The sequence below is a fragment of the Strigops habroptila genome, chromosome 5 (genome assembly GCF_004027225.2).
Source record: "Strigops habroptila isolate Jane chromosome 5, bStrHab1.2.pri, whole genome shotgun sequence".
Lineage (NCBI taxonomy): Eukaryota > Metazoa > Chordata > Aves > Psittaciformes > Psittacidae > Strigops > Strigops habroptila.
Genome location: NC_044281.2, coordinates 20,316,283 through 20,344,094, shown reverse-complemented (window position 1 = coordinate 20,344,094; position 27,812 = coordinate 20,316,283). Strand labels below are relative to the sequence as shown.

The window sequence follows — 27,812 nt, the reverse complement described above, 5'->3', positions numbered from 1 at the left end:
AACCTGTTGTAGGCTAATGATGTATCTCTTCACTGGAAGGGGAGGACTGGTATTTATAGCTTCGCACTCAGAGGCATGGAGATAAAACAGGTTCTGTTACTTTAGTCTTTCTTTCAGGAGGCTACAGTTCTAGCAAAATTCACCAAAATATTTACAAAACCGGTAGCACATTTTACAGACTGTCTTTCTGGACTAGACATGCCAAGAAGAGATTGGGAATGGTTTTCGGGGACCTAAAGTATTAAAGTTATATTCAAAGATGTTTCAGGATCATTTTAAGATCAGACCTTAGGCTTCAGTCAAGTATTTGAGGTGAGGCTGAACTTTAATAATTTGCTAATGTGTTTGGTAGTATTTGAAATCATTGTGTATGATTTATTTCTTTTTTAGATGTAGTTTAAAATTTCACAAATTGATATTGATAGAATATAAATTCTTTTAAAAGGTATTAAGTTACCATTGCACTTTTAGCTAAAAAGATAATCTTTATTTGTGATATTTGGCCCTGCTAAGGAAGTACTTTAGGAGTATCGTTTAAGATGAGGAAATATGAGATGTAATTGTGAAGTACGTAATACAAATGTATCTATCTCATCAAATAAACTCATCGTGGGCTATAATTTACTGAAATGATAGGTGCTAGAAGGGAGATACATACTGAATCGCAGCATTTCTTTTTCATATTCTCAAATAACATCAATGTTATTATTTGAGCAAGATAAACAGAATACTTTTAATATAAAGACATAAGAGGGTACTTTAAAGCAGTCTAATCCTGTTAGAGTATTCTTCTGTTTGGACTGTGTTATTTCTTTTTTTTTTTTTTTTTTTTTTTTTTTTTTTGTGATGGCTTCCTTGATTTTAAATCTTAATTATATAAATTAGCACGATACTTTATTTTATGCTAATTCAATAGGGTCTATCTCTTTACTCCTTACTTGATCACCCATTCCTATCACAGACACAACTTTGGTACCCTGACCAGCATTTAATTCTGACTCATTCATTTCTCTTACAGTCTGAATTAGGTAGGTTTGCAGAACTTTCTAATTCTTATGCTAGCACTTATCATTGCAATATAGAAGATCTACCTGAAACATTTATTTTAAAAACAAAACAAAGCTCTGTGTCAAATTTTTCTGACTAGTGTTATATCACAGATTTCACTTGTGGTTTTTAATAGGGTATATCGTAAAGTTCTCTCATCAGAGAATAGGTAGAAAATTGAAGTGAATTAAGTATTGTCTATTCATCTTAAGTTATGTTTAATATATATTAACTGTACAGCAGTTACAAGATAGGATGCCATTTTTTCATAGTAAGCTAGTTACAATTATAAAGAGAGATTAAATAAGCTTAAATTCATAGCATTTATACTAGTATACTTGTAGGGTGAATTCACTTAACTAAGTGTTTTATGCCGGATTTATTCCAATGTAGAGGAGTTGTTGTCTTGCTGCATATTGAGGAACTCAAATTTGTGGAAAAAGAAACTACTGTACAATAACAGCCACACAGTAAGCTGACTCAAATCATACCGTAATGAGAGATCATCATAGCCTGATACTGCTTTTTCTCTGCCACAGGTGTCTTATCAAGGATTTTGAAAAGCGTCCTTCAGTCACCCATCTTTTGGAGCATCCATTTATTAAACAAGTACATGGTAAAGATATGTCTCTGCAAAAACAGCTGGCTGAGCTCATTCAAGAACAACAGCAGCTAGGCTCTGTAGCCAAAACAAGGTACCGTACAACACGCATGCTGCAGCCCTTCTTCCGCACATGAATCCTGGAAGCATGAGTTAAAACTCATACGAGTTAAATGCATAGATATTGTTTCAAACAATGATGTTAATATATTGACTACCACTATTATTAGGAAAGTGCTGCATGCTGTGTGAATGCAAGAGGCATGTTTTCCCACTGATACTTTTTAAAGCTAATTTGATCAGCCATAATGCACCCTTCTCCTTAGCCGCCTTTGTCCCCTGGACTCTTTTCTATCTGTATTCACTTCTGGCTCAGTCACAGAGATGCTAATAATTCCAGAATGTCTGGTTTGTGGAAATACATATTAGCATGATGAAAAATTATGTCATATTTTAGTAGCAGATCTTTAAAAATACGACTGTGAACAATGAAGCAACTACTAGAAAAGTTTAAGAACACGACACGCTAAAGTTAGCTGTTTGACTAGATGCTATTAGTAAGAAGGCTGTTCAGTACTTCAAGTAATTGTTTTGCCTGTAGATTAATAGTAACTGCTATTTTTCATTCAGTCTAATAATTAATTTTTAAATGTGATTAAAAAGCACTGAATATTTATTCAGCAGCAGTGGGATTTTTGAGGCTGATTGTAAATATATATTAGTTTTGTTGTTGCCCAGAGGGTGGCAGAATTTCACTGTTTCAGAAGAGAATTAAATGCAAATGAATTCACCTTCCCAAGCTCAGCAATCATTCTGTAATGTGAAATTTGTCTAGAGTTAGATAAGCTCTGGCCCGTTATTATAAACAAACACCTGCTAATGTTTATGAAGAAAATTAAATGTCCTGCTATATATGAACAAGTATATACTTATATACCATAAGACTCTGTAGCTTAAATGCTAAAAGCCCAAACAAAAATGTACAAGTTAAAATAAAGGAATAGCTGTAAGTACAGTTTCAAGGTGAAGTTGACTTCTATGAGGTTGGAGTTTTTGGGGGTTTGGGTTTTTTTTTTTTTTTGTTTTTTGGTTGGTTGGTTGTTTTGGGTTTGTTTTGGTTTGTTGTGGTGGTGTTTATTTGGGGAGGGGTGGGGGAGTGTTTGAAGTCGGTTGGTTGGTTGTTTTTTTCCTGGAAAAATATACTAAGAACTACTTACTGTGAGGGAGCTATGCCAGTGTTGCAGTAGAAGTATCTGCTTTATCTAGCCTCCTAAGCAGACTTCCCCGTGTAACACTTCACACATCAGATTAGCTACAGCTGTGGGTTGGCTGACCGAAAAGGTATCAGAATTTTCCCAGCTGTTGACCAAATAGAAGATATAGACAGAGTGAAATGGTACTTGTTCTGAGAAGAACTCTGAAAGAGATTCCGTATGGTATTCTGATACCATTCTTCTGGGATCTGTCTCCATAATGTGGAGTGAGAAGGAATCAGGACTAAGACGGCATTTCTTTCCTCAAGCCTTTCCGTCTATTAACTGGGAATGCTGTGACAGACAAGCTGCTGCAGGTTATGCTTATGCATGACTGGAATGTAAGAAGGATTTTGCTTCCAGCACCCCTAGTATGAATCAGTGCTCACCTAATGGAGTTTAACTCCTTGCTGATCCTGTCACCACCTAACCCATCTTAGATATTTATTTTGGGTGATTATTTGCAGCTTGTGTGCAGTAGCACCTGCAGATTGCAATGGTGAAGGGGGTTCTGTTGCAATGGGTTTAGTCCTAATCTTATCCTTCCTATCAGTCTAAATTCTATTATTGTTCTAATACTCCCAAATTTACTCAGCCAACTAGTCCCAGGTACCCTGTCCCAGGTTGTTACCTGACCTGTCATTCCTATCAGTCTCTTCCACTGTTCATTCTGTTTGTCCTTAAGGCTTTGTTCTCCTATTAGTGTCAGCTTGTGTCTTCTTCCTCTACCACTCCAATAGCTTCTGTTTCTGTTCTCCACCTTCATCATGTCCTAGCTCAGGTTCTTCTATTTTTTCCAGCCATTTCTCTGTTCTTCGTATTCCTCCTCACCTGTAGTTCGCAGCCCTCTTGTTCTTTCTCATCACTGAATTCACCTTTCCCAGGTCTGTTATAATTTCTCTTACTTTTAAAGCTTTACTCTCAAAGCTTTACTCTCAACAGACTCTTTGTACCCATCTTACTCTTTACTGGACTGTTGGTTTGCTTTTGGCCATGTCTCTGAAGTAGGTGGGTTCTTCCTCTGCCAGTGAACTATAAGTGGGGAGACATGATTAGGCTGCTGTAGAAGTAGTTGTCTTTACCTTTACTTTAAAGCAGGTGGGCCTTGCTATTGGCTTCACTTTGAGGCCAATGGGCCTGGCTGCTATTAAAGAATGTCTTTCTGATTTGTGTAGCATTATACTCTGGTATACTTGTTCTTTGAAGCACCAGCCCACTTTAATCAGGGCTGAGAGCATGCTCAGTGACAACAAAAATTTAGTGAGGTTTTCCCACTGAAATGTACAATATTGTTCACAATGATGAAGTGCTGATTTTCTAAAGATTTGAAACTTGATGAAATTGGTACAAACTTTAATGAGATTACAAAAGCATATCCCTGCAAAATACCAAGTCTGTGGGACAGGCAGTTAGTACTGGACTACAAACATAAGATTATTGCAAGAGAACCAACCACCATGAGCATCTAATTATAATTTTCCCCAGAGGATAGACATAGTCTCATAACAGTAAAGAGCTTGGCTCTGTAATAGGGAGATAGTACCCCCTAGGAAAATTGGTACCAATTAAAAGCCTGTAAAAACTCTGTAATGCATTTATAAAATAATTCTCAGTACAGAATCTGGCACAGAGAAGAACACATGACCAGATGGTACAGTAAAAAAATTTACTGGCGTTCATTTGCAGTGATCTGTAGAAGTCATCTGAATGTATAGTCACCGCTTCAAAGTAAATAGGCCAATTAAAGCCCATGTTGAGTAAAACCTTTCTATTGTACCACTGGATATATGTGCATGCTTTTTCTGTTTATTGATGTGCCCATGACAGGTACAATGAAATGTGCATTAATTCCCTGGTTCAGAGATAAAGAAAAGTAGATGCCCTTTTTAGGAGTACAGCAACACTACAGATCAATCATTTGAAAGATAAGTAAAAGAAAATGTGCTCAGAGCACAGGCTGAAATTTTCAGAAACTGGAAAGTCATCGGGATGCTGGTGTTAACAGCACTTCTACTGTGAGGGAGCCAGGGAGTCACTGGTGATAACAACTGATCAGGAGGCATCTGGGTTTTGTCTCATTTGAAAGTCTTCAAGCATCACTGCTTTGGATTTGCATCTTTCAATTTACTGATTTAGCACCTGTAGTTTTTTTAATAGTATTCTCTTTCCAATTGAGCCATGCCAGTTTTGCCTATTTTGGGACATCACTTAAGGTCATTTTGCCTGAGAGCAAGCCTGCAGACTGGAAAGTCAGTAGTACCAATTTAGAGGGTATGATGGAGAGATGTGGTGAGCTGACCTAGCAGTTGACTGCTACTGAAGAGGAGAAAACTGGCTTCTTTCATTTTCCCACAGCTCCCAGAAGCAAGCTCTTGATGCTGTTTTTATTGCAACTCCAGTGATTGTCAAAACTTCTTGAGCTAGAACTTCTAAAGAGAAAAAAACTAAGCCAGCAGAAACACACAGATGATTTTATACCCTTTTAGTGATTACAGATGGGTGCCTCAGCTGATATAGCTGAAGTGTAAAGGAGGGAATACTTAATGTGACCAGGAATAAGGAGGAGACAGGAAGAAAGAAGCAAGCTGTCCCCTTTTGGCAGGATCATCTGGGTCGACCTGTGGACCCACAGACTGAAATATGTCCCTAATTCAGTTTCTTTCGTACTTCATTTATAAACTTGTGTGCAGTATAGCTAGGCTTAACTTCAGCACAGTTCATACCTCTGAACTGAAGGAGCACTTCATTTTCCTTGCTGAGCTCAAAGGAGCCTACTAACACACATATTTGTGCTGTCATCAGTTTGTTGCTGACAAATGTATTGTAGGCGCTTTGTCATGAGATAACTTACTAGTGAGCTTTATACTCTATTTTTAGGTTAGAAATTAATAATAAAAAGAAAAGGTTTATGCTAGTAAAAGTTTAAAATGAAAAGATGGCATTAACAGTTGCTCCTGCTTTTTTTACTGAAAAAGATGCTCTTTGGAGCCTTTCCATCAGCTCTATTTTTCCTTAAATTATTTTCAACAGTGAGATGCAGATATCTCCTATCCTTATGCAAATAGGTGTTTTCAGTTTCAGAAAACCCAGCCAGGATACCCCTCTTTCCACACTTACGAGGAAGAAAATTCTTTATTCTTCCGTGGCCTCTTTTAGGCTGAAATCTGCGAGGTTTGCCATTATCTTGAATACAGTTGAAAGTTCAGCATAGGCACTCAACTCTGAATTGCCTGTTCCTTATGCTCCTTTGGGGGAAAACTTTGTGAGAAAGCCCAATTTCACAGCTGCATCAGGACGAGCTCTGGGTATTATCTTTATTTCTTTTCCATATCCCTTTCATATGCTATCAGTTAACTATGTATATGTTTTGTCTAGTTTCTAACAATACCAGGGCATAAATGAAAATTAATATATTAATATACTTTTAACAGCTTTGCCATAGAAGCAGTTATATGAAGTTTAGTTTCAAGAAACATTTGGTGTTAGATAGTCCACTAGTTCTATATTTATAAAAGTTCTTTAATCCTTAAAAAATAGTAGTTAATACATCAGGATGTGTTTCATGTATGTTCATTCCAGTAATGCTGAATTTTGCTTTTCCATCTATTCTAAAGTCAAATACATCATTACTTTTAACATATGGATACTGATTTGTAGTTCATCTTGAGAACTAGAGCACTCTTATTCCCATTAGTATATAGCTGTCTCTAGGCAGGAAGCATTTCTTAAAATCAGAGCGGGCACTGTCACAGGCTTTCACCCAGGTTTGGGGGTTTTTTGTTTGGTTGGTTTTGGGGTTTTTTTTTTTTCATTTTAGCAGTCCTGTACTTGCAGAAGGACAGTGAAATGCTTTCAGGTTATTCAATAGCGTCCTTGCACAAAGTGGCGGTTTCCCAGTTATCAGCAGCTTTGAAGAAGCCAGACATGGCTTCTTTGAAGCTCTAGACATGGTTCATTCTTCTCTTGGATGTTTTCCTGCACACTAGGTAGCCTTATGTTCTGTAGATAGGCTTCTTCATAGCAATCAACCAGAAAAGGTATTCTACCAACCTCCAGTTTCAATTTCTAAAAGAATGAAAAAACTTCAGTGTTTGCATGGATAAGGTTTTAAACAAGTTGACTCTAGACAGTAAAGAGTTCAGAGTTTATTGGTTTGGGTCATGCTGGGTTGTTGTGCTACTGCTGGTCACCATTTAGAAGTTTTTTTCTGTAATGTGGAACAGACGGTTATGAAACTTTGCATTTTGAAGGATAAAACACAAACCTGTGCATCGTGAAGAATCAAACTTGAAGAAGGTGGGGGGGTGGGCAAGCAGAAAAAAGAAATCTAAGCATGTAATTGTTTGAGAAGGACAGGTGTGTTCAGGCTACCTTGTCAGGTATTAGGATGAGACTATGGTGGCTTGGCAGCTTTCCCCTTATTAGCCCGCTGGATTACAGCAGCAGTCCGTCCAAGGAAGTAATTCTTACAACCAGATATCTAGCTTCTGTGCCAGCTCACATTTAGTTTTGAAAGCAATTAACTGCAAGGAACTTGATTGCATCCAGCCAGTAATTTCCTTTGTACTCAGAGATAATAAGCGAAACAGAACCAGAAATAGTTCTCTGATGCTATGCACAGTGTAATTTAATGCAATTCTTCTAGCCTTTGTCTATATGAATATTAGGCAAATTAAACTTTTTTTTTCTTTTTTTTTCTTTTTTTTTTTTTCTATTTTTTTTTCTATTTTTTTTTTTCTTATTGCAAAGCTCCTGTGGCCCTCCAAAGTGATCCTCAGTCTAATTATAGTGCATGTGTTTTTACTGGGGGTTACACAGAGTTTTGTTATAGCTGCAGCATTTATATTGTAATTAGGCTGTGTCAGTATTTCTATTATGACCTTGCTTTAGCAAATTACCAGGCTGAAACTTGATGTGCAGGAGCAAAATTCAGTCTTTGCAATGTGTGTAAAATAGGCTGTGTTTTTCTGTGCAGCAGTAGCACACTCTCCACTTTTCTTTCTCATTGTGTTGAGTATTTTTCTTTAAATCTCAGTTTGTGTGCAATTCATTTAAAAATTGGCAGTAAAGAAGAACAAGTACAGAAACAGTTTTTTCTATGTGAATCATGGGGGAGAAAAAACAGTAAACATAAATGCTTAAGTGCACCAAGAGGCCAAAGTAATGGCATTCGTTAAAGAATGTTATGAGTGGAGTAGAGAGAGATCAGAAAGGAAGCTTCCCAATGAACATAAACATTCTTGGTCTATGCTGCTTTCTTTCTCGAGTTGGACCTGCCAGCAAGATGACTTCTTGATCTAGAAGTCTATGTGGTCAATCTAGCTTTTTCTTCTCCATCATCAGCTTGATAGCAGAGTCATATAAGCGTATAGCTATTTACAGTGCACTTCTATTACTATGGCTGGTGTCTAGTACAAAAAGAGGAGATTTTCTTTCAAACTTAGCTCTGCCCCACAGGTAGAACAAATGAATGCTTCCCATTCTCTTAATGAAATTGTTCATCTGAGGGAGAAATGCTTCTTGCCTTTTGCTCTTCCTCCAAAATCCAAGAAAAATCTGTCCCTTCCAGCTATTCCTGCCTGCCTGATAAAAAAGCAAAAAGGAAGGTGCTTGAGAGGATAAAACCTTATTTAACACAGTGCTCGTCACTAGAGTTCTGGAATAAATCTAATGCTGCTCTTCAGCTTTGATAAGGTTAGGTACTTTGAGTGGCCCTTTATGCCACTTTTCTTGGCAGTGAAAAGATTATATCCTCCAGGGGATGATTCAGAACATTGCTGGAACCTTAAGGCAAATTAACACCTTTGATTTTCGTTTTTTGTGCACCTTATATGTCATCAGAAAGGAAAGGTAATTGAAGAAATGGCTGATAATTGTACTTTTTATGCAAAAAATATATCAACAATTATTTTCCCAATTGAAAGTGTTTCCTTCCTTAGGCTTTTTAAGATTTTTTTTTTTTTTTTTTTTAGGTATTTTAAAAGCAGATTGTATTTCTTATGTAAAATTGTGGAAATAATTAAAGGTTACGCTCTGTATTCTTCCTTCCCACTCTGTCAATGTATCTGCGGGACATAGGGTCAGTAGAAAACTGATGAGGCCAGCAGGAGATTTGAAGCTAATGTGATGTTATGCTCCTAATATCCTCTTCCTAATCATGTACTTAGGAAAATGAGTTAAGCACAAGAAAATATATGCACAAAGGTATATATGTTTTACTTATATTTGACTAGTACCAGTTTCTTTAGTTATTTATATAGTGTTAAAACCCCCCAACTTTCCAATAATAATAAAAAAAAATTTGTTTATTGCTTAAGGAGAACAAACAGCAGGAGTTTAATACACAATCAGATAACAGATTAGTTTACAAAGCCATTTTGCAATTAGAGATGCTTAGGTTTGAATGTGCCCTCTTCCCCCTCCTCCCTGCACCTCTGGTAGATACATCCATACTTGTACCTTGTTGCAATTTAATATTGTGGCTGTGATGGTTTGTTTCAGCAAGAAAAAGCTTCACAGATGAGTTATGTTAGTTAAGATGTCTGGCCATTGCTTTGTTAGTCACATCTCCATGAAGTAAAGCAACTGTTAAAATATTTGCTTCATTTGTAGAGTGAGGGGTCCTCTTATCTCTAAATGATTTACATTATTTACAACAGCTTTTTTCTCTGCAGTGAATAAGAGGTTGAATTCTGGTTTGAAAAATAAAAAAACAATTAATCCCCAAACAACAGTAGCTTAGGCCACTCACATGCATTCCTACTCCTTTGAGGATCGGGCTTGTCAGCAAAGTGTAATGTTCTTGAATATAGTGACTGCTTTTAAAAAAAAGGCAACACCCCTCCTATAACCCACCACTTAATAAAAAATTTAATTGAATGGAATTTTGAACAAAATCGCATGATCACCATGCTGCCCACTGGAAATAATACCCACTTTAACAGTTTTTCTTTCATAGCTTCTTATTTGTGTTCTCCTTCTTTCATTTCTTCATACGTACAAGATCAAGCAAACTACCATCTCTGGAAATATAGGATGTAAAGTGTAAGTGGGACTGTCAGCAAAACCTGCTATGTTCCTGCTATTTTATTTCCTAGCTGACAAAACAGTTTGCATGTTTTTATTTAGCTACAATTCAAATAAACCATTACAGAATAGTTTTCCAGAACTCACTGAGTAGCCAAAAGTAAATAAGGAAAATGAATAAAAATAGACATAAAAAAATTTAGGATCTTTAGATGTTATTCACAATTATCAGTGAAGCTGTACTCATAGCTAACACTCTTCTTCCTCTGTGTTAGAGACTTTTCATGCAATACTTCTAATGATGATATAATAGTTCTTGGATATGAAAACATTCTCCTTAGTGAATGAAAGTTGACTAGCTTCTAGCGTAGAAACATTTATAAAGGGGAAAAAGCAAAAGCCTCTATGCTCATTTTCGAGACAGGTTTCCGTGAGTATATGACGATATGATTGAAGAAAATACGACCTGCTGCATCTTCCTATTAACCTTCAACATTATAGATAAACAGTGTTTCCCGCCAAGTCACAGTACCATTCTGTTAGTGCTTGATGTAATATTTAGCGTTGTTTTGGGATGTGTGATCATGTGATTCCTACATTCTACATGGCAACCAATGCAGAAACAATCTGTCAAGGACTGTCATTGAGGATCAATGCTAAATGTTACTCAGCAGGATGCAGACTGTATCTCGGTGGGTGTCCTCCTACTATGCTTTGATTATGTTTGTTGTAAAGAAAAGCCTAGTTGTGCTTACAGCATTCATGTTTCACCCCTCTGTGGAAGACATATTTACAGCCTCTTGATTTGTCCCTGTTTCAACAAGATGTGTTGTTTAAAAACATATACACAGCATTTTCAAAGATTCCTTCAGCATAATCTGATTATAAAGGGGTTATGCGACAGTTTGTCTCTGCTGCTTATTGTGTGACTTAAATCTCTGAGGACAAGCTGACTGAACATCCATACAATTTAGAGCCTGATGGAAGCTGTGGCTCAGAAATGTTTTGGGCCAGATCTAGGGTCATCTGAGGAGGCACTTTGGCATACACCAAGGTAACAGAAGGATTTTATGCTACTTATTGGTTCTTATAACTTCATTAGATGACAATACTATAGGCTAGGTATGTGGGGGGAATATTTAATTAAACAGAGTGGTAGTTTATTAACTTAGAGCAAGAAGGGCAAGGAAAAATTTTTGATACTTTACTGTGTTAGTGGGGGGTAGTAAGTCTACAGGTCAATCTTCATCTCTGAGCACTGATAAATAGGGTTATATATTGTGAAAGAGAAAACAGGTATTACACTAAACAGCAAGCTGACCTATTGCTTTTATAAAAGGATATTGCAGACAAAAATAAGTATTTCAGAGAGAGCATGTCTGTGTTTTCTGCATGACAAAACCACCCACCCATGACTTCCCACTGCCTCTTAATGTTTGCTGTCTTTGATACAGTATTATAACACTGGTGCTCTACTAACACGCTTCCAGGCATGAACGAATACATACTAGAAGACCTTACCATGTGGATGGAGCTGACAAATACTCTCTAGATGATGATCTGGTAAATCTAGAAGTTCTAGATGAGGTACTGTACTGGCTGAGTAGCAGTTTCTGACAATCGTGTCTCACAGTTTGCCCCTTTTTTAGGCTTCTTTTAACAGAATGAGAAGAATTCCTTCTTGCAAGCTTTTGTCTCACCATGGCAAAGGGATTGTCATGTGACTGATCTGCTATCATCACTTCATTAATATGCTATATAGTGACATAAAAGCAATAGCAGCGAAACCTATTATATGGAAGAATTTAACTATGAGTGATGATAGTTTAAATTATTTTGTAAGTTTCCTAAAATGTGAAGTTTAGTCCTGAAGATCTAGATTTAAGTGATTTTTCCTAAAATTGGTGAATTTATGGGAAAGTATGGAGTAATATGATATCTACAGCTTCTGGATAAAAAGCGATAAAACAATACCAGTTGCATATTTCACTGTATCACCTACATGCAGAGTATCTGTAAATTTTTGTTTTGATGATCCTTAAATTGCATGCCAGCAAGAAAAAGACATGACACTAAATTGTGCTGGTGTCCTGTTTAAAACAGTCTCTTATTGCCACTTAAAATTTAATTCTTGAAAAATTATTATCCTTGTTTCATGGCCAAATAAAAAATGAAATGGGAATGTACTATGCAGCAATAATGTGCATGGCCATTTTCTCTTCTCTTTCTTCTCAGGCTGGTGTAACAAAATGTGTACGATTCTGGAAACAGGAGTTGCCATTTAACTTAGATTTATGGCATTAGCAAGAATTTTGAAAATATTTGTCTGTTTTTGTGGTGTTGGCATTTGAAAAATAATTAGTAACACTTATAATAAGTATTTTGTAATCAGTGTTCTCAGTATATTTACAAAAATCTTACTAACTGGGAAAATACTGTTTAACTATCAAACTTTTTGTAATCTTCTCAGGATACAATTATCCATCAGCTGCAGAAACGCTATGCTGACTTACAAATTTATACTTATGTTGGAGACATTTTAATAGCCTTAAACCCCTTCCAGAATCTCAGCATTTATTCTCCCCAGGTAAGAGAGATTCCAAGCTGTGGACAGTGCTCACTTTACATTTTGTATTAACGCCATTGGCTAAAATACTTAAAATACTTAAGTGATGTTGAAAGGTAGGAGCCCAGACTAAAAGCCAGCCTTTTCTTCTTCTTTCGCAAAAATGCTGCTACATCTTTTTTATCACCTCTCTCCCAACTCCCCCGATTCGGTCTCATTTGATTCCATTTCTTTCTGCTTGGTGGCACATATTCCACAGGAGGGAGGAAGATTACCCCAGCCTCAGCTGTGCCTCTCCTCTGGGCTTTCTTCTGGGAAACAGAAGATGGTTATATGAACCTCCTCATGCTGAGGCTGTTGCTTCCTGAAGAATTGCTCTCACTATTGGGTTATTACATGTTCTGTGCCATCAACTGCTGCTTAAAAGAAATAAGTGAATCAAATGCTGTAAACAGGGAGGCAGCTTAATTCCCTAAAAATACAAAGAGAGGTAGAGCCATAAATCTTAGTCTCCATGGATGCCTAAATCAAGGTTGCAGGTAGAGGAGGCAGATTTCAGATTCACTGTTACGTTTGAAGTTTCTTTTGTATGGGTTGGGTATTTCCTTGGGTGAATTCTTGTGTTTGAAATTCTGTTCCTTGTGATAGAATGCTCTTTGCTGTATAGTGGGGGAAACGTCTGAGTGCATTTTAGGTGTTGTAATTTGTATTCTGGAAGCTAGGCAGTGCCAAGAATTACCACTCTTCTTCCAGGGGATTCAGTGGAAATTCTGTGGTAAAACAGGCAACTACCTTCTGTTGAACAGGCAGAAGATAGACACTGTCCTCTTTTCAGTTTTTAATTACATAGCTAAGTCACATATTTGGACTATTGTGTCTTCTTTTTTAAATTCAGTTCTCCGAGCTTTACCATGGTGTGAAGCGTTCATCAAATCCCCCCCACATATTTGCCTCTGCGGATGCTGCCTACCAAAGTATGGTTACATTCAGCAAAGATCAGGTAAGAAACTGTTCATTTTGGTTTAGACTTCATATTAATCATACTGCCACTATGCTGCATGGCTTTGGCTGATGTTCCGTTACATTGTACTTTGGGAATTATTATTTTTAAGCGTTTTATTCCTGCATCAGGAAAACCAGAATAGAAATCTAGACAGGTTTGGGAATTCTGAAGAGGACATGGTGCCATAGAATAGACTAAAGGGTCATCAAATAAGGTGATAGGATTGCCTGTCCAGTATAGTTTCCTGGACACCTGTGAAGTCCTGGCAGTTGACATCAGCTGCAGTGTTGCTGCACACTCTAATTATAGCCTGACTTGCACTAGGTATTGAAATAATTTACACCTGTGTAAAATAGGAGGGTCTCGATGCAATAGCAGATTGAGTTTGAACCACTTTTCTGTTGCATAAAGACACTATCAAGCAATGGATAATCAATTCCTTTAAGTACAAGTCACAAAAATAGGAACCATAAACTAATTTTTTAGTAAAACATAGTAAGGACAGGCCTAATATAAATGTAATAAGGACACAAATCCAATTACATAGCAATGATTTTAATGAGAATGAAGTACCATGCTGTAGAAGCTAGATTTCTTTTTATTACATTCTTAAGATTGTAGCTTTATGCTCTTTCTAATTTGAAGTGCTGTACGTACATGAATGTTGAGAGCTAATAATTACTTTTATTTATAAAATACCCCTGATTTTACCTTGCATATCACATAATAATTCATAGAAAATGTTTTTTTAAAATCACAAAAGCAGAATAAAATAGTTAAAAACCTGCACTCAGAAAATACCAAGCAAAGAAAAGAAATAAAAGGGACATTGAAGATGAAGAAAAAAGGAGGTCTGTTGAGCATGAACAAGTAGACTGGCCTGAGAGGTGGCTAGTAGTTCTTTAATGACTTACATGCTCTTTGATGGAGGCATTAGAGAAAACAAGTACTCTTGTAGAGTAACTTATGTGAGAACTTGTTATCCGGGGAAAGGAATAGTTTTGACGTCAGCCTGTCGGGCTGACTTTGTACATCTTTAATATAATACGTTTCATACCTGTTTAAGAAGTAAATCACATTTAGATCTAAATCAGTTTCCTGTTTTCTGTTTGTAAAGGGTTACAGGAACATATTTATCTCTGTTGTGTGGCAAATGTTATGGTTCTTCAAGTAAAGGTGCGTTAGATAAGCACTGTAGCCAGATCAAAAAAATATTGATTCTATTTGTTTTATCCATTTAGCTTTCCCTTGCATTTTCCCATGAAGCCTGAAAATTGACTCCGGGTCATTGCGCCTGAAGCTAAAATCAAGTTCTGGCCAATTCTACAAGAGTTTTATGACTTCTACAAGAAGTCATAGGCATTAACTGTATAATGACTTCTCTAGTCACACAAAGACAATTAGTTTAGGTATTGTAACCCTGAAAATCCATCATTGGGTTATCTGTTTCTGAGAAGAATAAACATACCTGTCAAGAAGCAAATATGTGAGCCGCAAGTGTCATATTGCACGTATTGTTTAGAGTCGATCCCTGCACCTCCTGTCAGGCACCACAAGACACCACCAGAGAACTGCTACATCTTTCAAACCCTTTCACAAAATGTAGTTTGATGAATGATGTGTCATTGCATGAAGGACCTTGTATCTTCTTCCAGCTTAGAATCTTGTATGTTCATGGTGTGGTGCAAATAATTTTCAGGTGTTTGCATAAAAACACACGAATGTATGCAACTGCTTAGTGTTAACATTTTAATTGTATGTCAGTTCATACTGTATCCTAAGTAGACTAATAATTGTACTGGTGATCTGTACAGCACATGAAAAACTGCAAAACCAATAAATGCTGTCAGAATTCTTGCTATGATCTGAAGTGTTTATGCTTCGGTGTTCAGGTGTCAACTGGCCTTCAGCTGCACTGGCCTTCTCCTTCCCTCTCATCCATGAAGTGTAACGGCAGAGAGGAAGATACCAAGTGATTTAGACTATTCTAGCTAATCCCTGAGTCTGGAAGCCATTTGCAGAGCCCATAAAATACTATGTGTTAAGACTGCTGACTCAGGAAGAAGATGGATGGATATGTTCTCCCAGAATCATCCAATGAGCAGATGCATATTCTTCTGGAATGTTTAGATGCTAGTTTGCTGTTCTAGCTTGAATATCAGTGTCACCTACAGAAAACCTCTCTACACAGCAGCAATTATTTATTTTTAAAGCCAGGAGCAGACTTTTGGTCGGTGTATTAAATACAGCTGTACCCTGTGTTTCATGTTAATTCATATGAAATCAATGTAGTGAGCGCAGATGCACTGTTGATTTATGCCACATCAACTGAGCTGTGGCAATTTGCTGAGTTTTATGCATTTGAAACAAGCCATGTATGCTCATAGCATGTGTTAAGTCTACAGATGTGGTCACCCGTTTATGTCTTCGCTCTTAGAAATTCAGTCACTGCTTCACACAGATGCATATTGCTGTCAGGCATTGCGAGATGCATTCTAGTAATCTAGGGAATAAATTACTACACTGAGCCTTTGCTGATCTTTCATTTCAGGAGGAAGTTGAGGGAGTTGACCCTGAAAGTATTTTGTAGTCTTGGTACGAAGTATTAAATAACAGATAGGAGCTGTAATAGCTGAAATTGACCATGTGGTGAGCTGTGCAGTTAACTTTGGTTTTGTGTGTTCAGTGCATTGTCATCAGTGGGGAAAGTGGTGCTGGAAAGACAGAAAGTGCCCATCTGATCGTCCAACATTTGACCTTCTTGGGAAAGGTATTTCTTAGCCAATCATGTAAAACTATGAACAAATCTTTCCAACTCTACCCCCATTTTCCACTTTATTTACTTGTTAATACTTAAAGGCATTCGTGTGAATTGTCCCACTTGAATTAGGGACAGAGTGATCATGCATGTGAGAGTATTGAATTAAGATATTAGAGAATGACCCATACCAAACCATTCAATATTTTTTAAAGAGAAGGTGCCAGATCCCAAGTGTTCAGTGCCTGTAGTTATTTACAGTGTTTAGCAAATATACTGTGTTCATTTATACAGTAAAGAATAACAGATCTTGCTATGGCTCTAATATTAGATGCTTGTACACATTTAAATGTTATGAGTAATGCTATTGTTGCAAAATTACAGGAAAATCAAGTGTGTAAAGTTAACCTGAAGTAGGTGTGTTTAGTTTTTAGCGGTTTTGGTGCTCTGACTAATCGTATGACACCTCAGAGACAGAACAATTGCAGAGAAAGAAGAATCTGGGTCTTCCTACCTGTGGGAGACTTCCTCATCAATTTGTTGGTCCTGTTGTTTTATAAGTAGAAAGGTTAATGCAGTATCCATACAAGCATGAGAAAGGGATGCTATGCTTGTGAAGCAAGAATTGGTTATGGTTAAGCAATATATTCTTTTAATGATCCTTCTGATCTGTGTCTGTTCTGTCAAGGCCAATAACCGTGCTTTGCGTGAGAAAATTCTTCAGGTAAATCCTCTGGTTGAAGCATTTGGAAATGCCTGCACTGCCATCAATGACAACTCAAGTCGCTTTGGAAAATATCTGGAAATGATGTTTACACCCACAGGAGCTGTAATGGGGGCAAAGATTTCTGAATATCTACTTGAAAAATCAAGGGTCATAAAACAGGCTGTGTAGGTATATTAATTATCTGTCTTTTCACATCTATGTAATGTTTGGATTGTTTTTAATTCTCAAAAATCTTTATTTTAAATATTACTGTGTCTTGTGGTAAAGCAGTGAGCCTTTGTACAGTGCTATGATGACAAGAATAGTCAGTTTCTTTTGGAGTAGAAGCTAGAGTGGCTCCATTCTTTGGCGAAATATTGTAGTTGGTTGGGTTTTCTGTGTTTCACAGCTGCTGATCCTACAACATTAAAGCAAGTGGGAGATTTGCTACCTATTTGTCACCTATTTCAGTGAGCTCATGATAAGAACATCTACTTTTACGTTGTACAAGATGCCACAAGAATAAACACATGTGCTTTAAAAGAATTTTTTTTTTTTTTCCCCCACAGGGGAGAGAAAAATTTCCATATCTTTTATTACATTTATGCTGGCCTTTATCATCAGAAGAAGCTTTCTGAATATAGACTTCCTGATAAAAAGCCTCCTAGGTAACTATCACTCACTTGTTTTAACTGCTCATTGTAATTAGCTATTAATCAGCTCTTGTTTTCAGTATGATGCCTTAAAATCTCCCTTAATCCTTCTCCATCCTGTAAGGATCTTTTTTAATCCTCCCATGTGAAGAAGAGGATGGACAATAAGGCATTGCGTTATTCATATGTGTTTGAGAACTCAAAGTATTTAAAGAGGAGGAGAAAAAATCAAGCTTATTATCATGTAGATATTCTGTCATACTTTCAAAGTAGGAGAATTGCCGTATGATTTCTTACTCTAGTGCTTCAGTAAGCACCCAGAATATGCTTTGGAGATCTGTTTTTTAATTGGTGTTTGTACTTTGGGTGCATCTGATCTGTATGAGTGAGTGGATGCATGTGAAATGTTGGTAACACGATAATAGATACTAAGAAAGAATAAGCAAAAGTTAGTGCAACAGAAACAAAACCTTCTTGTAAATTAGCACTAAAGTATACAATTGGAAGATACTGAAATATGTGTTCTTTCCAGTTACTGAGGGACTTGCTTTGAAGTCACTGGAGGTTGTACTGGCATATCTGCTAGTATGGTGCTTTCTTTCTCCTTCTCTATTTAGATATATTGATAATGAAACTGGAAAAGTAATGCATGATATTGTTACTAAAGATTCCTATGGAAGACAGTTTGAAGCAATTCAGCATTGCTTTAGAATTATAGGATTCACTGATGAGGTAAGAGATCCAGTTGCTAAACCATTATTGACCTTCTTTGTAAAAACCCCCTCCAGTGCTGCCTGTGCACAGGCTGCCATTTGGTTTTGTGGATATGCATCTGTGCCACAAAATCTCTTGTAACAGAAGTGAACTGTGGAAGCATAACCACCCACTTGGAGTCCAAGACCAGCCTGAAGTCTTAGAACTCAGGCAGGTCCATTCACAATCGTCTATCACACAGTTTTCTGTGTCAATAGGAGCTTATAGAACTCAGTCTCAGAGCAAGATACAAGCTTTAATAGCCTTTCCAGTGCCCACTGTTTTCTTTCATAGCCTAAATATGTTCTATATATCTAATTGGATTCCTTAAAAGTGCTTCTTGTCATCCTTTACAGGAAGTGTACTCAGTGTACAGAATTCTGACTGGGATCTTAAATACTGGAAATATTGAATTTGCTGCCATTTCTTCACAACACCAAACAGATAAAAGCGAAGTTCCCAACCCAGAAGCCTTAGATAATGGTAAATACATTTTAACATTGTCAGTTCTGTAAATGCAATTTGACTGTATTTGTGAGAATGTCTAACTCATGGTAACAGTTGGACAATGCTAGTGATTTCCACCGCTTAATCACAGTCCTGTATCTTTATCTCACTGTCTTTTAGCTGCTGCACTACTAAGTATTGGGTCAGAAGAACTTCAAGAGGCCCTAACCTCCCACTGTGTTGTAACACGAGGGGAGACTATTATCCAAACAAACACCGTGGACAAAGCAGCTGACGTGCGAGATGCCATGTCTAAAGCACTTTATGGCCGGCTCTTCAGCTGGATCGTAAATCGTATTAATACGCTGCTTCAGCCAGATAAAAATATATGGTGAGTTACACATCACTGAATTGTGTACTTACTGTGCATATGGGTTTATCCATTTGTATATTTTTGATTTTTGAGATTTGTGTATTTTTGATTTTGCACAAAGGGTGCTGTGTTTATTTTGGCTAAGGTTTCAAAATGGCTTTCATGCTGTGATACTGAATTCTGTTTCCAGGACATGAACCCCAACAGTTTCAAAGAGCTGAGGGGAGTTTAGCACTGAAGTCAATAGAATTTGGGTGGTTGAGTGCTGTACAATTCTTTAAAGACATGCTTCCGATGTAGTGAACATTGAAATCATACCAAAGGCTGGTAAATATTTGGAGTACACTGAAGAACTTTAGTATGTATTCACAGTACTGACAGTCCTTCTGCTTTTGTAAGCTGGTAATAAATAGAGATCTCAGTTTATTATTGTGCTGCTACTTGAGATGGGATTTTTTATTTTTCATCATTACAGAAACATTCACATTGTGGATCTGTATGATTTCATTGCCAGGTACTGATCTGGCTGCTTTGATCTTTTCAAGCAGCTGTAGAGATTTTTAGAAACAAGAGAACCCCTTAAGTGATGTGAAAATCCTCTGATCCAAAATCTCTGCTTGGCATTTCATTATATCATATAGACATGTCCTCATGCATACTTGCAGTTCTGGTGGTGAGTGATGCGAGTATACTTGAGCTACCACATGGGCTCTTAACAGTTCACCTTGTAGCAGCAGCAGACTTGGTAATTACCGTACTGGCTGAGTATAGCAAAAACATGCTATTAAAGCTTGACACCTTTTGTCCACCTGGAGGAGCAGATAATATCTTTATTTGGGATCTGCCTATTGAAACCACTTGTTTTACTATAGCTGCTAAGTGTCTGTTACTATGCATCTGTGATTCTTCTGCCTTATTCATGGAAATTTGCAAGAAGCAAGTGAAAAACAAAAGTGTTAACGCTGAACAAATGCACAAGTTGTCTTTAGATCAAACACACTTTTTCTTCTCTCTTTGTGCAGCAGATTGAATCAATTATGCAATCTTGGTTACCATGTTTATTTTTATTGTAACTTGGTGCTGCCCATGATTAACTTTGTTTGTATATTCACATGCAGCAATACTGAAAATGGGATGAATATTGGGATACTAGACATATTTGGATTTGAGAACTTCGCAAGAAATTCCTTTGAACAGCTGTGCATAAATATCGCTAATGAACAGATTCAGTTTTATTTCAATCAACATATCTTTGCACTTGAGCAGGTAAATTCAGCTCTGATGAGGTCTAGTTGAATCAGCTATCCTGAAAGACAGATCATAATCTATACATCATAATCTATGAAATGGATATGTGATTTAAATGCAAGATAACGACATCTTTCAGTTGGAGTTTTGTAAATAATGTTATTGGGGCATATAGAGTATTGCTGTGCATTATAAACGATCTAATGATGATATTACTTTTACTGATTCTGATACTGAATTACTGATACTGATACTGGAACTGTGCTGCTGACTTTGTAGATGGAATATCAGAGTGAGGGAATTGATGCTACTACAGTAGAGTATGAGGACAACCGTCCACTTCTAGATATGTTTCTCCAGAAACCCATGGGTCTCCTGTCTCTACTAGATGAAGAAAGTCGATTTCCTCAGGCAACAGACCTAACTTTAGTTGGTATGTGCAAGCAAAAATTCTGGGAAATATAGAAATGTATTTTGAGAGGGCAGAATGGACAACTAGCCTAGTTGTCCTGCGAAGGCTGTGCCATTTCATTTGGCACATATTTTTCGTTGTGCTTCATTATTTTCCTCTGCTTATGTGTTTTCTGTTCTTTTCATGTTGCAAAAGTTATATATCAGGTTTCTAGGGCTTATTGTCTTTCCATTGTTACAAGGAAATAACCCGTGTCTTGTCCCTGTGTGTGAGCAGCGTCAAGCAGCATTTATCTCCATTTACTGAAGGGAAGGCTGAGGCATAGTACAATCTTGTGTCTAGGACCACCCTGTGAGCAGCATCAGTGTTGAGAGTAAAATTTAGATCTTCCAGGCTTCTAGGCCCATGTTTATCCAATTAGAAAATACTGCTTCACTCTAGATTATCGCATCATAAATAGAAAGTGTGTGTTATTTCTGGTATGCCATCTGGCTGAATATTTCCCTTCCTTCATGCATATTTTACACATATTTTAACAAATCTTGGTGCAAACTCTAAAACATGGAGCACATGCCATGTTTAAAATGATTGCCCCGCTTTTTATTTACTGAAGCTGCATTTTTCCCTGCTATATGAAACAGAGTTGCAGTTCCTTCAATGGAATGTGCAACAGAGACTCAGACTGCTAGAGAAAAATAACAGCTGCCTGTTAAACTGCATGATATATGTACAAGACTTTTCACTTCTGCTAGGCTAAGTTGAAAGTTGAATTTAAGTCACAGATAGATAGGATGAATGCTATGGTTTCCTTCCAGTCCTCTTTTGTGTACTAAAGCTGTGTGTGCTTCCCTGTTGGTCCTATAAATCAGTTAATACTGAATATTGAACTTACTTACACTTTCACAGAGGCACTTGCCTTGGTCCAGTGCTGATCTGTCATACTGCCAATCTATACACAGCACAGCAGGATCCCTCAAGGAGACAACAAAGTGAGATATTTTGCCCTCTCCAGATGTGCCAAACAATCATGAATTCTGCCACGCTCCTCCCACCTACTGAAATTCCAAAGTTAGTTCTTCTAGCTTTAAATACAAGCTTGATTAAACGTTAATAGAAAGAAAAAACTAACAAAAAATATTAATGGATTCCAACATTAGAAAAAACATTTTGATAATATTCTCTGACCTACGCAAGAAGGCAGAGAATTTTATCAATTGATTTTGGCCTCAGGTCTCTAGTTGCTAGTTCAGATAAAAAATATAACAAGTTTTACTGTATCAGCACTAATTTAACTTCAGACTATTAAAGAGCATACAAAATGTCACAGGGTGTACAAGACATTTTTCTTAGAAAGTGATGGGGTTTTTTCTGTTGGCTCTTCAGAAAGAGGGAAACAGAAAGCCTCTTTAAAAGAGGTTTTAGTTAAAAACCTTTTTTTCTGTAGAAGTCCAAAGGTAAATGAGAGATGGTCCCAACATGAAGACATTAACATACACTTAAAACATGATGCTGGAAGCTAAATGAATGGGGAAAGGAAGACAGAGAAAATACAAATAACAGGCATTTAAGCAAGCGAGATATTGGCACAATTTTGAATGAATATAGTTGAAGTAAACCCACCCCAAACCCTGTTTAAGCAAATTCATAGCAAAATATGTCATTACACCTTCTCATTGGCCCCTCTAGTTGATAGTTTTCCATGCATGGAACTATCCACAAGCAGTGGGATTTGAAAGATGGTCTTAGTGGGCTAGTTTAGGATGAGCTGTTCCATTCAGAAGTGGCTGCTTGGAAGAAAGCACAGAGAAGCTGGCACACAGCTATTTCTGAGCAATCTGGTAATATATGTGTTTATAGTGGTTCTGGCTTCTTGAGCAGCAAATTGTCCCTAGTTAGGATGAAGATTTTTCTCAGTTACTCTAAGTCACTTATATCAATCTCTTCCCAATGTCTAGATAAATTTGAAGGCAATTTACGATGCAAATACTTTTGGAGACCAAAAGGAGTAGAATTGTCATTTGGTATTCAGCACTATGCTGGAAAGGTAAGGCCATGTGATTTTTATTCAGCGCAAATAACAGTGGTATGGTAATTGTTTGTTTTATCCAAAGTTTCTGCTTTAGGATTTTTTTTTTTTTTTCCCCAAAATTTAAGAGACAAAATTGTGAAGTTTGCAGAAATGTAGATTCTGTAATAAAATTTTCATGTGTAGTAGTCCATTTTAGAACCTATCCCTAGGGTTCTTTTGCAAATTGTGTAGACAATAACCACCTTTTATTCTGTAAGAAATCTGGCACCAGAAACATCATTACTACAATCATTTCAAAGGACCAATTCTCTGGAGCCAGAACGGGTGACATGATTGTTAACATCATGTGAATGCCAGTAGTTCTGTGTGTGAGTGTATAGAAGTATATGCACAAAATGCAATGTAAACTAGCATCTGTAATAGAACTTAAAATCCTTTAGAGAGCATTGGAAAGACTGGAGCTAGTGAGCACAGATGTTTTCTTGTACTCTGTAGCTCCTAACTTCTTTTGTTCTTAGCAGTTCACCTATTATTTTATATGGGGAATAATGGGCCAGTTGTTTCACATAACATGAGCTTTGCTTGTGATTACAGTTCCAAGTCTTTGTTTATAAACAAAACCAAAATAGCCATGTTTTATATAGTTGTCAAGGAAGTCCCATCTCTGGCTCATAAAACTCCAGAATTTTAAGATATGTTCTAGTAAACTTTGTCCAGCTTTCTGGCTTGTTAAGAATAACTAGAATTTCACACAGGTTTAGGAAATTCTTTGTTACCAAATGGCCAAGTCATAAAACCACTGCTGGCCAGTTCTGTATTGCAGGAGAACATTCAGTTTCTGTGTAAACTAATGGACTCCAGTGGAATTGGGCTAGAGAGGAATATTGCTAGGTTCTTATTTCACACATAAATTGTCAGTTTAAGCTTTAGTGAAGTATCTCTGTTATGTTGCGTCATGCATACCATAGTTACATGTGACAAAGCATAATGCAACATGATTTAAGTCACTTAACCCAATTTGATGTGCGGTGAGATGCTATGAATATAAGTGCTGTTTATAGCCATTTCACATTCTGAAGACGCTGCTGTAGCTGTACACTTTGCACATAATTCATTGGCATGCCAGATCCAGATTAACTGGTCTACTTGGTCATCCTGACTGCTCGCATTTTAAAGAACATAGTAGTTTTTTGGCAACTTTTCTGATTCTGTTTCCCATGCTAGGTGTTATATGATGCCAGTGCATTCCTTGAGAAGAACAGAGATACTCTTCCTGCTGACATAGTGGTGGTGTTGCGAACTTCAGAGAACAAACTTCTTCAGCAGCTGTTCTCTAGCCCATTAACAAAAACAGGTATTTTCTGCATAGCTTTGCTAACATTGCAACATCTTCAGCTACCTACTCCTCCAAAACTGTAATTGTTTCTGGATAGGTTTTTTTTAATTCTTTTTCAGCTCTGCTGTTTTAAGTTTCCTAGATAGCTAAAATGTTATTATATTACCATATTTTATTATTTTTTAAATATGTGGACATGAATTCTTCTAAAAAACACAGAAAGATTCATCCCTCACTCCAGAGAAAGGGAGATCATCTGACATAAAGCGCAAGAACTCATTCTCGGAGCAGGATGAGAATATGGGAGTTTCTTGGTTCTTAGTCTTTTACTAAGATCAATTCTCAGTTGATAGATTGCACCATGTCTTACAATTCTTAAGGACTGTAATGTAGATCAAGTTGTTTTGGAGGTAATATCCATGTATTTAAAGGCATTGATGCAATACATAAAGTTTCTTACAGATCATAAAAAACACATACTAATCTGCTAGAATTAGTTAATTCAGTTGATTTAAAGCTTGTTGACACTGACTTACATAAAAGTGCACTGATCTATAGCTAAATAGAACAGCAAGATGAACTTTGATTACTCCACGGATAGATGACAGAATACCGGTAACCTGTACAAATAATCTTCAGTATACATGCAAACGAGGCAACAAATGTACACATCTCTCAATACTTTCCTTATATTTAAAATATTTTTTCATAATGAGTAAAAAAAGGAATGATGTAAATGTGGTGTGTTGTATTGGATTGCAAAATTCTTGTGATCTGATATGACATATGCAAATGAGGTTGTATTTTTAGGTAGAAATAAGTGGACATGCATTAGTTAGTTGCGTGAAGGCTTATTGTACCTAAGCTGTAGATGCAATTCTGTGCCTGTGCAGCAGCTCTATCTGGGATTTCTGGACCCTCAGTAGCCAAGTCATAGCCTCTGGTGATGCATTTAGCCTCTCTTGAGATTTCTATGTAGAAAACGAACATCTGGAAAAAGACGTATATTGGAGCCTTCTTTGCACATGTAAAATTGATAGCACAATATCTGCTTATATTCTACATAGGATAGATTCCCATTACAATATCTCTGTTCTTTTCCTGTAATTAGAAGGCTCTGGGTTACACCCCTTCAAATTATGCATTTAGAGGTTCCTGAGAGGTGAGGAACTGGTGAGGAATCTCCTTCTCCTTTCAGCTATGACAAGCTCAGATGGAGGTGGATATAGTTTAAGATGGAGTAGGATTTTTGTGCTCAAGTGGGGAACAAAGAATCTTTTTGTCTACTTCTGATATTTGAGTTTCTGTTAAACTGGTAAAAGAGTTTCTTTTACTCATGGTGGATGGTTCAAGCAAAGCAAAAAATAAGCTCACATCTGGTCAAATGTGCCTCTGCATCCCTTTTTCCTTGGAGCTCATTGTCAGAATGAAACAGATTAGGTGCTTTGTCCCATTTATCAGTCCAAATTGTTGTAAATATTACACATTTGATCTTATTGCCAGTTTTAAATCAGAATGCTGATGCTTTCATGCAAAGTAATTTTCCTCTGGCTTTTTAGAGATATTTTCGGTGGCAGCAGCACTGAGCTTGGGTATTTTGCCCAAGATGCATAAAAACTTCAGTAAGAAGATAGTTCGCATTGCAGCAATGTATAGTTACCATGTTACCAGGTGATTTCCACTTTTTTTTTCTTTTTTTTTTGACTCTTACATTCCTTCTTTGTTTCCTATTTACATGAATTGTGTGCTTTCTGCCTCCTGTTATGGAACATTTACCTTTCCATGATGAGCACATAGCAAGTTCAGTGTTACATGTATTTATTTCTGTCAAGTTGGTACAGGACATCCTGTTAAAAAAATGATTGTGCGTATGCTCCTGTGCATGGTGTTGTAAGAATAGCTTAAAACCCTTATGTCATTTTTATCTTTTTGAAAGTCTTTATGATTTTACTCTATTTTTTCCAGCTGTCTAATATAATTGGCACTCCCAGCCTGTGTTTGGGCCTCTGTGTTCTAAAATCAGATTGTTGCCAGGTTTAGTTTTGGCAGCTTGCAAGATAAATGAAAGGTTTGGCTGAGAACAGAAGGTATTGCTGGCAATGCTGCTTCATCTCTGCTCGGTGAAGAAAGATAATGCTATTCTTTTAACTTTCTACAAAGAGGCTTTTGTAAACAACAGTGACTGTGTAAATGCCCGATCATACTTTGCCCTTGCTTCTTAGCCTTCTTCCCTCCATTCAACATGTGCTTCATTCCTAAAGCAAACCAGAAAAAATACAGATTAAGATTCATAATCTTGATACGATTTTCTCCAGCTTTTTGTAGGTTACTGACTGATGCGAAAGTTAATAATTTACATGGAAGACATATTGCATCTTTCCAGGTAACCCTGACTTGAAATGAGCCTTCTGCCAGAATCTCTAGTGTTTTGTTTGAAGATGAGTGACAGCACATTCTCACATCTGCTTGCAACTAGCGCTGGAATTTGCAGCGTAGGTGGTTTTTGCCAAGCAGCAGTCTCCAATATGTGTAATAGTCACTAGATGGTGCTATCCCAGAAGCAAGAGGGAGTTTGTGACTGGTAATATGGGTCTGACGATTACTGAAAATGTAGTTCTTAAATACCAGTAAGAACAAAAAGATGCCTTTCCCACCCTGAGAATATCCTCTGTTTGAAGTATATTTATATAACCGTCATGTCTTCCGCTGTCAAAAACTGAGCAGCAGCAAGAAAATAAATATTAAAAAGACTAAATTTCTTTACTAATTTAAGATCATGTTAATCCCTGCAATTTATCAAATATACTTATCCCCTCTTAACAAATGCTTCTATTTCACAGTAGCAGACTGGAGTTTAAAGGGCCAGAAGTTAACAACAGGACATTAAATATATGTCTGTAATAATAATTTAAGTTTAAGAGAGTGCACAATTACTAATGTGACATACCAGGACTTAAACATTCTGTCACTAATTGTGTGGTGTGTACAGCATGTTTTGTCATCTTTCAGTGGAAACTTAGGCACATTCAGCACGTCTCGGAATCTGCACTTTCTAGGGACTTCTATGAACATATTCTAGTTTCATCTACCAGTTCTCCCAACTGCTTCCATATTTGTCCAAAAAAAAAAAAAAAAGTTGCTACTACCTCAGTTGAATGTGCGTGTTCCCATTCAGAGATAATGTATCCTGTCTGTCTCTGGGTTTAGTTTATCAGCATCACAGAGAGTTTTATTAGCATCAGGGAGAAAGGGAATCATGTGACCTAGAAAATAGAGTCCCCTTGTGTGTGAAGAAGGCTTTAATTGGGAAAATTAAGGAGAGCCTTGGTACATTCACTAGTGGTATCAGTGAGGAGTCAGACAATTTGACTCACTGTCCTGATATTCCAGAATTTTTGCAGCATCAGCTGTGAGCGGTGGTACCATTGGACTGCTTGGGCAAGCACCACTGGGGCTTTTCAAGCTTGCAGCTCCCTCTTCCACTTTTCCTCTCTCTTACCTTATGTTCCCCAGCTGACCAGATCATGCTGGTGGGGTAGGGAGGTGTGCCAGGGGGGCTTCACCTTCTCAGAAAAGCTGCAGCACAACATGATTCTCTACT

The 27,812-nt window shown here is 37.1% G+C and overlaps 1 protein-coding gene across 12 annotated transcripts in view; it reads left to right on the top strand.

The window, feature by feature from the left end:
* Positions 1 to 27,812, top strand: part of MYO3B (myosin IIIB) — a 206,768-nt gene that overhangs the window by 89,488 nt on the left and 89,468 nt on the right. For 10 of the 12 annotated variants that reach the window (XM_030486037.1, XM_030486038.1, XM_030486040.1 and 7 more), the window contains 14 exons: positions 1,587 to 1,742; positions 11,418 to 11,514; positions 12,398 to 12,514; positions 13,389 to 13,493; positions 16,183 to 16,266; positions 16,943 to 17,145; positions 17,530 to 17,628; positions 18,231 to 18,345; positions 18,723 to 18,849; positions 18,994 to 19,204; positions 20,305 to 20,452; positions 20,714 to 20,867; positions 22,802 to 22,890; positions 24,100 to 24,229. In XM_030486037.1, the coding sequence (XP_030341897.1) occupies positions 1,587 to 1,742; positions 11,418 to 11,514; positions 12,398 to 12,514; positions 13,389 to 13,493; positions 16,183 to 16,266; positions 16,943 to 17,145; positions 17,530 to 17,628; positions 18,231 to 18,345; positions 18,723 to 18,849; positions 18,994 to 19,204; positions 20,305 to 20,452; positions 20,714 to 20,867; positions 22,802 to 22,890; positions 24,100 to 24,229 (1,835 nt within the window). Of the gene's footprint in view, positions 1 to 1,586; positions 1,743 to 11,417; positions 11,515 to 12,397; positions 12,515 to 13,388; positions 13,494 to 14,737; positions 15,145 to 16,182; positions 16,267 to 16,942; positions 17,146 to 17,529; positions 17,629 to 18,230; positions 18,346 to 18,722; positions 18,850 to 18,993; positions 19,205 to 20,304; positions 20,453 to 20,713; positions 20,868 to 22,801; positions 22,891 to 24,099; positions 24,230 to 27,812 lie in introns of those variants that run through there. The other 2 variants (XM_030486045.1, XM_030486046.1) reach the window with 2 other exon arrangements.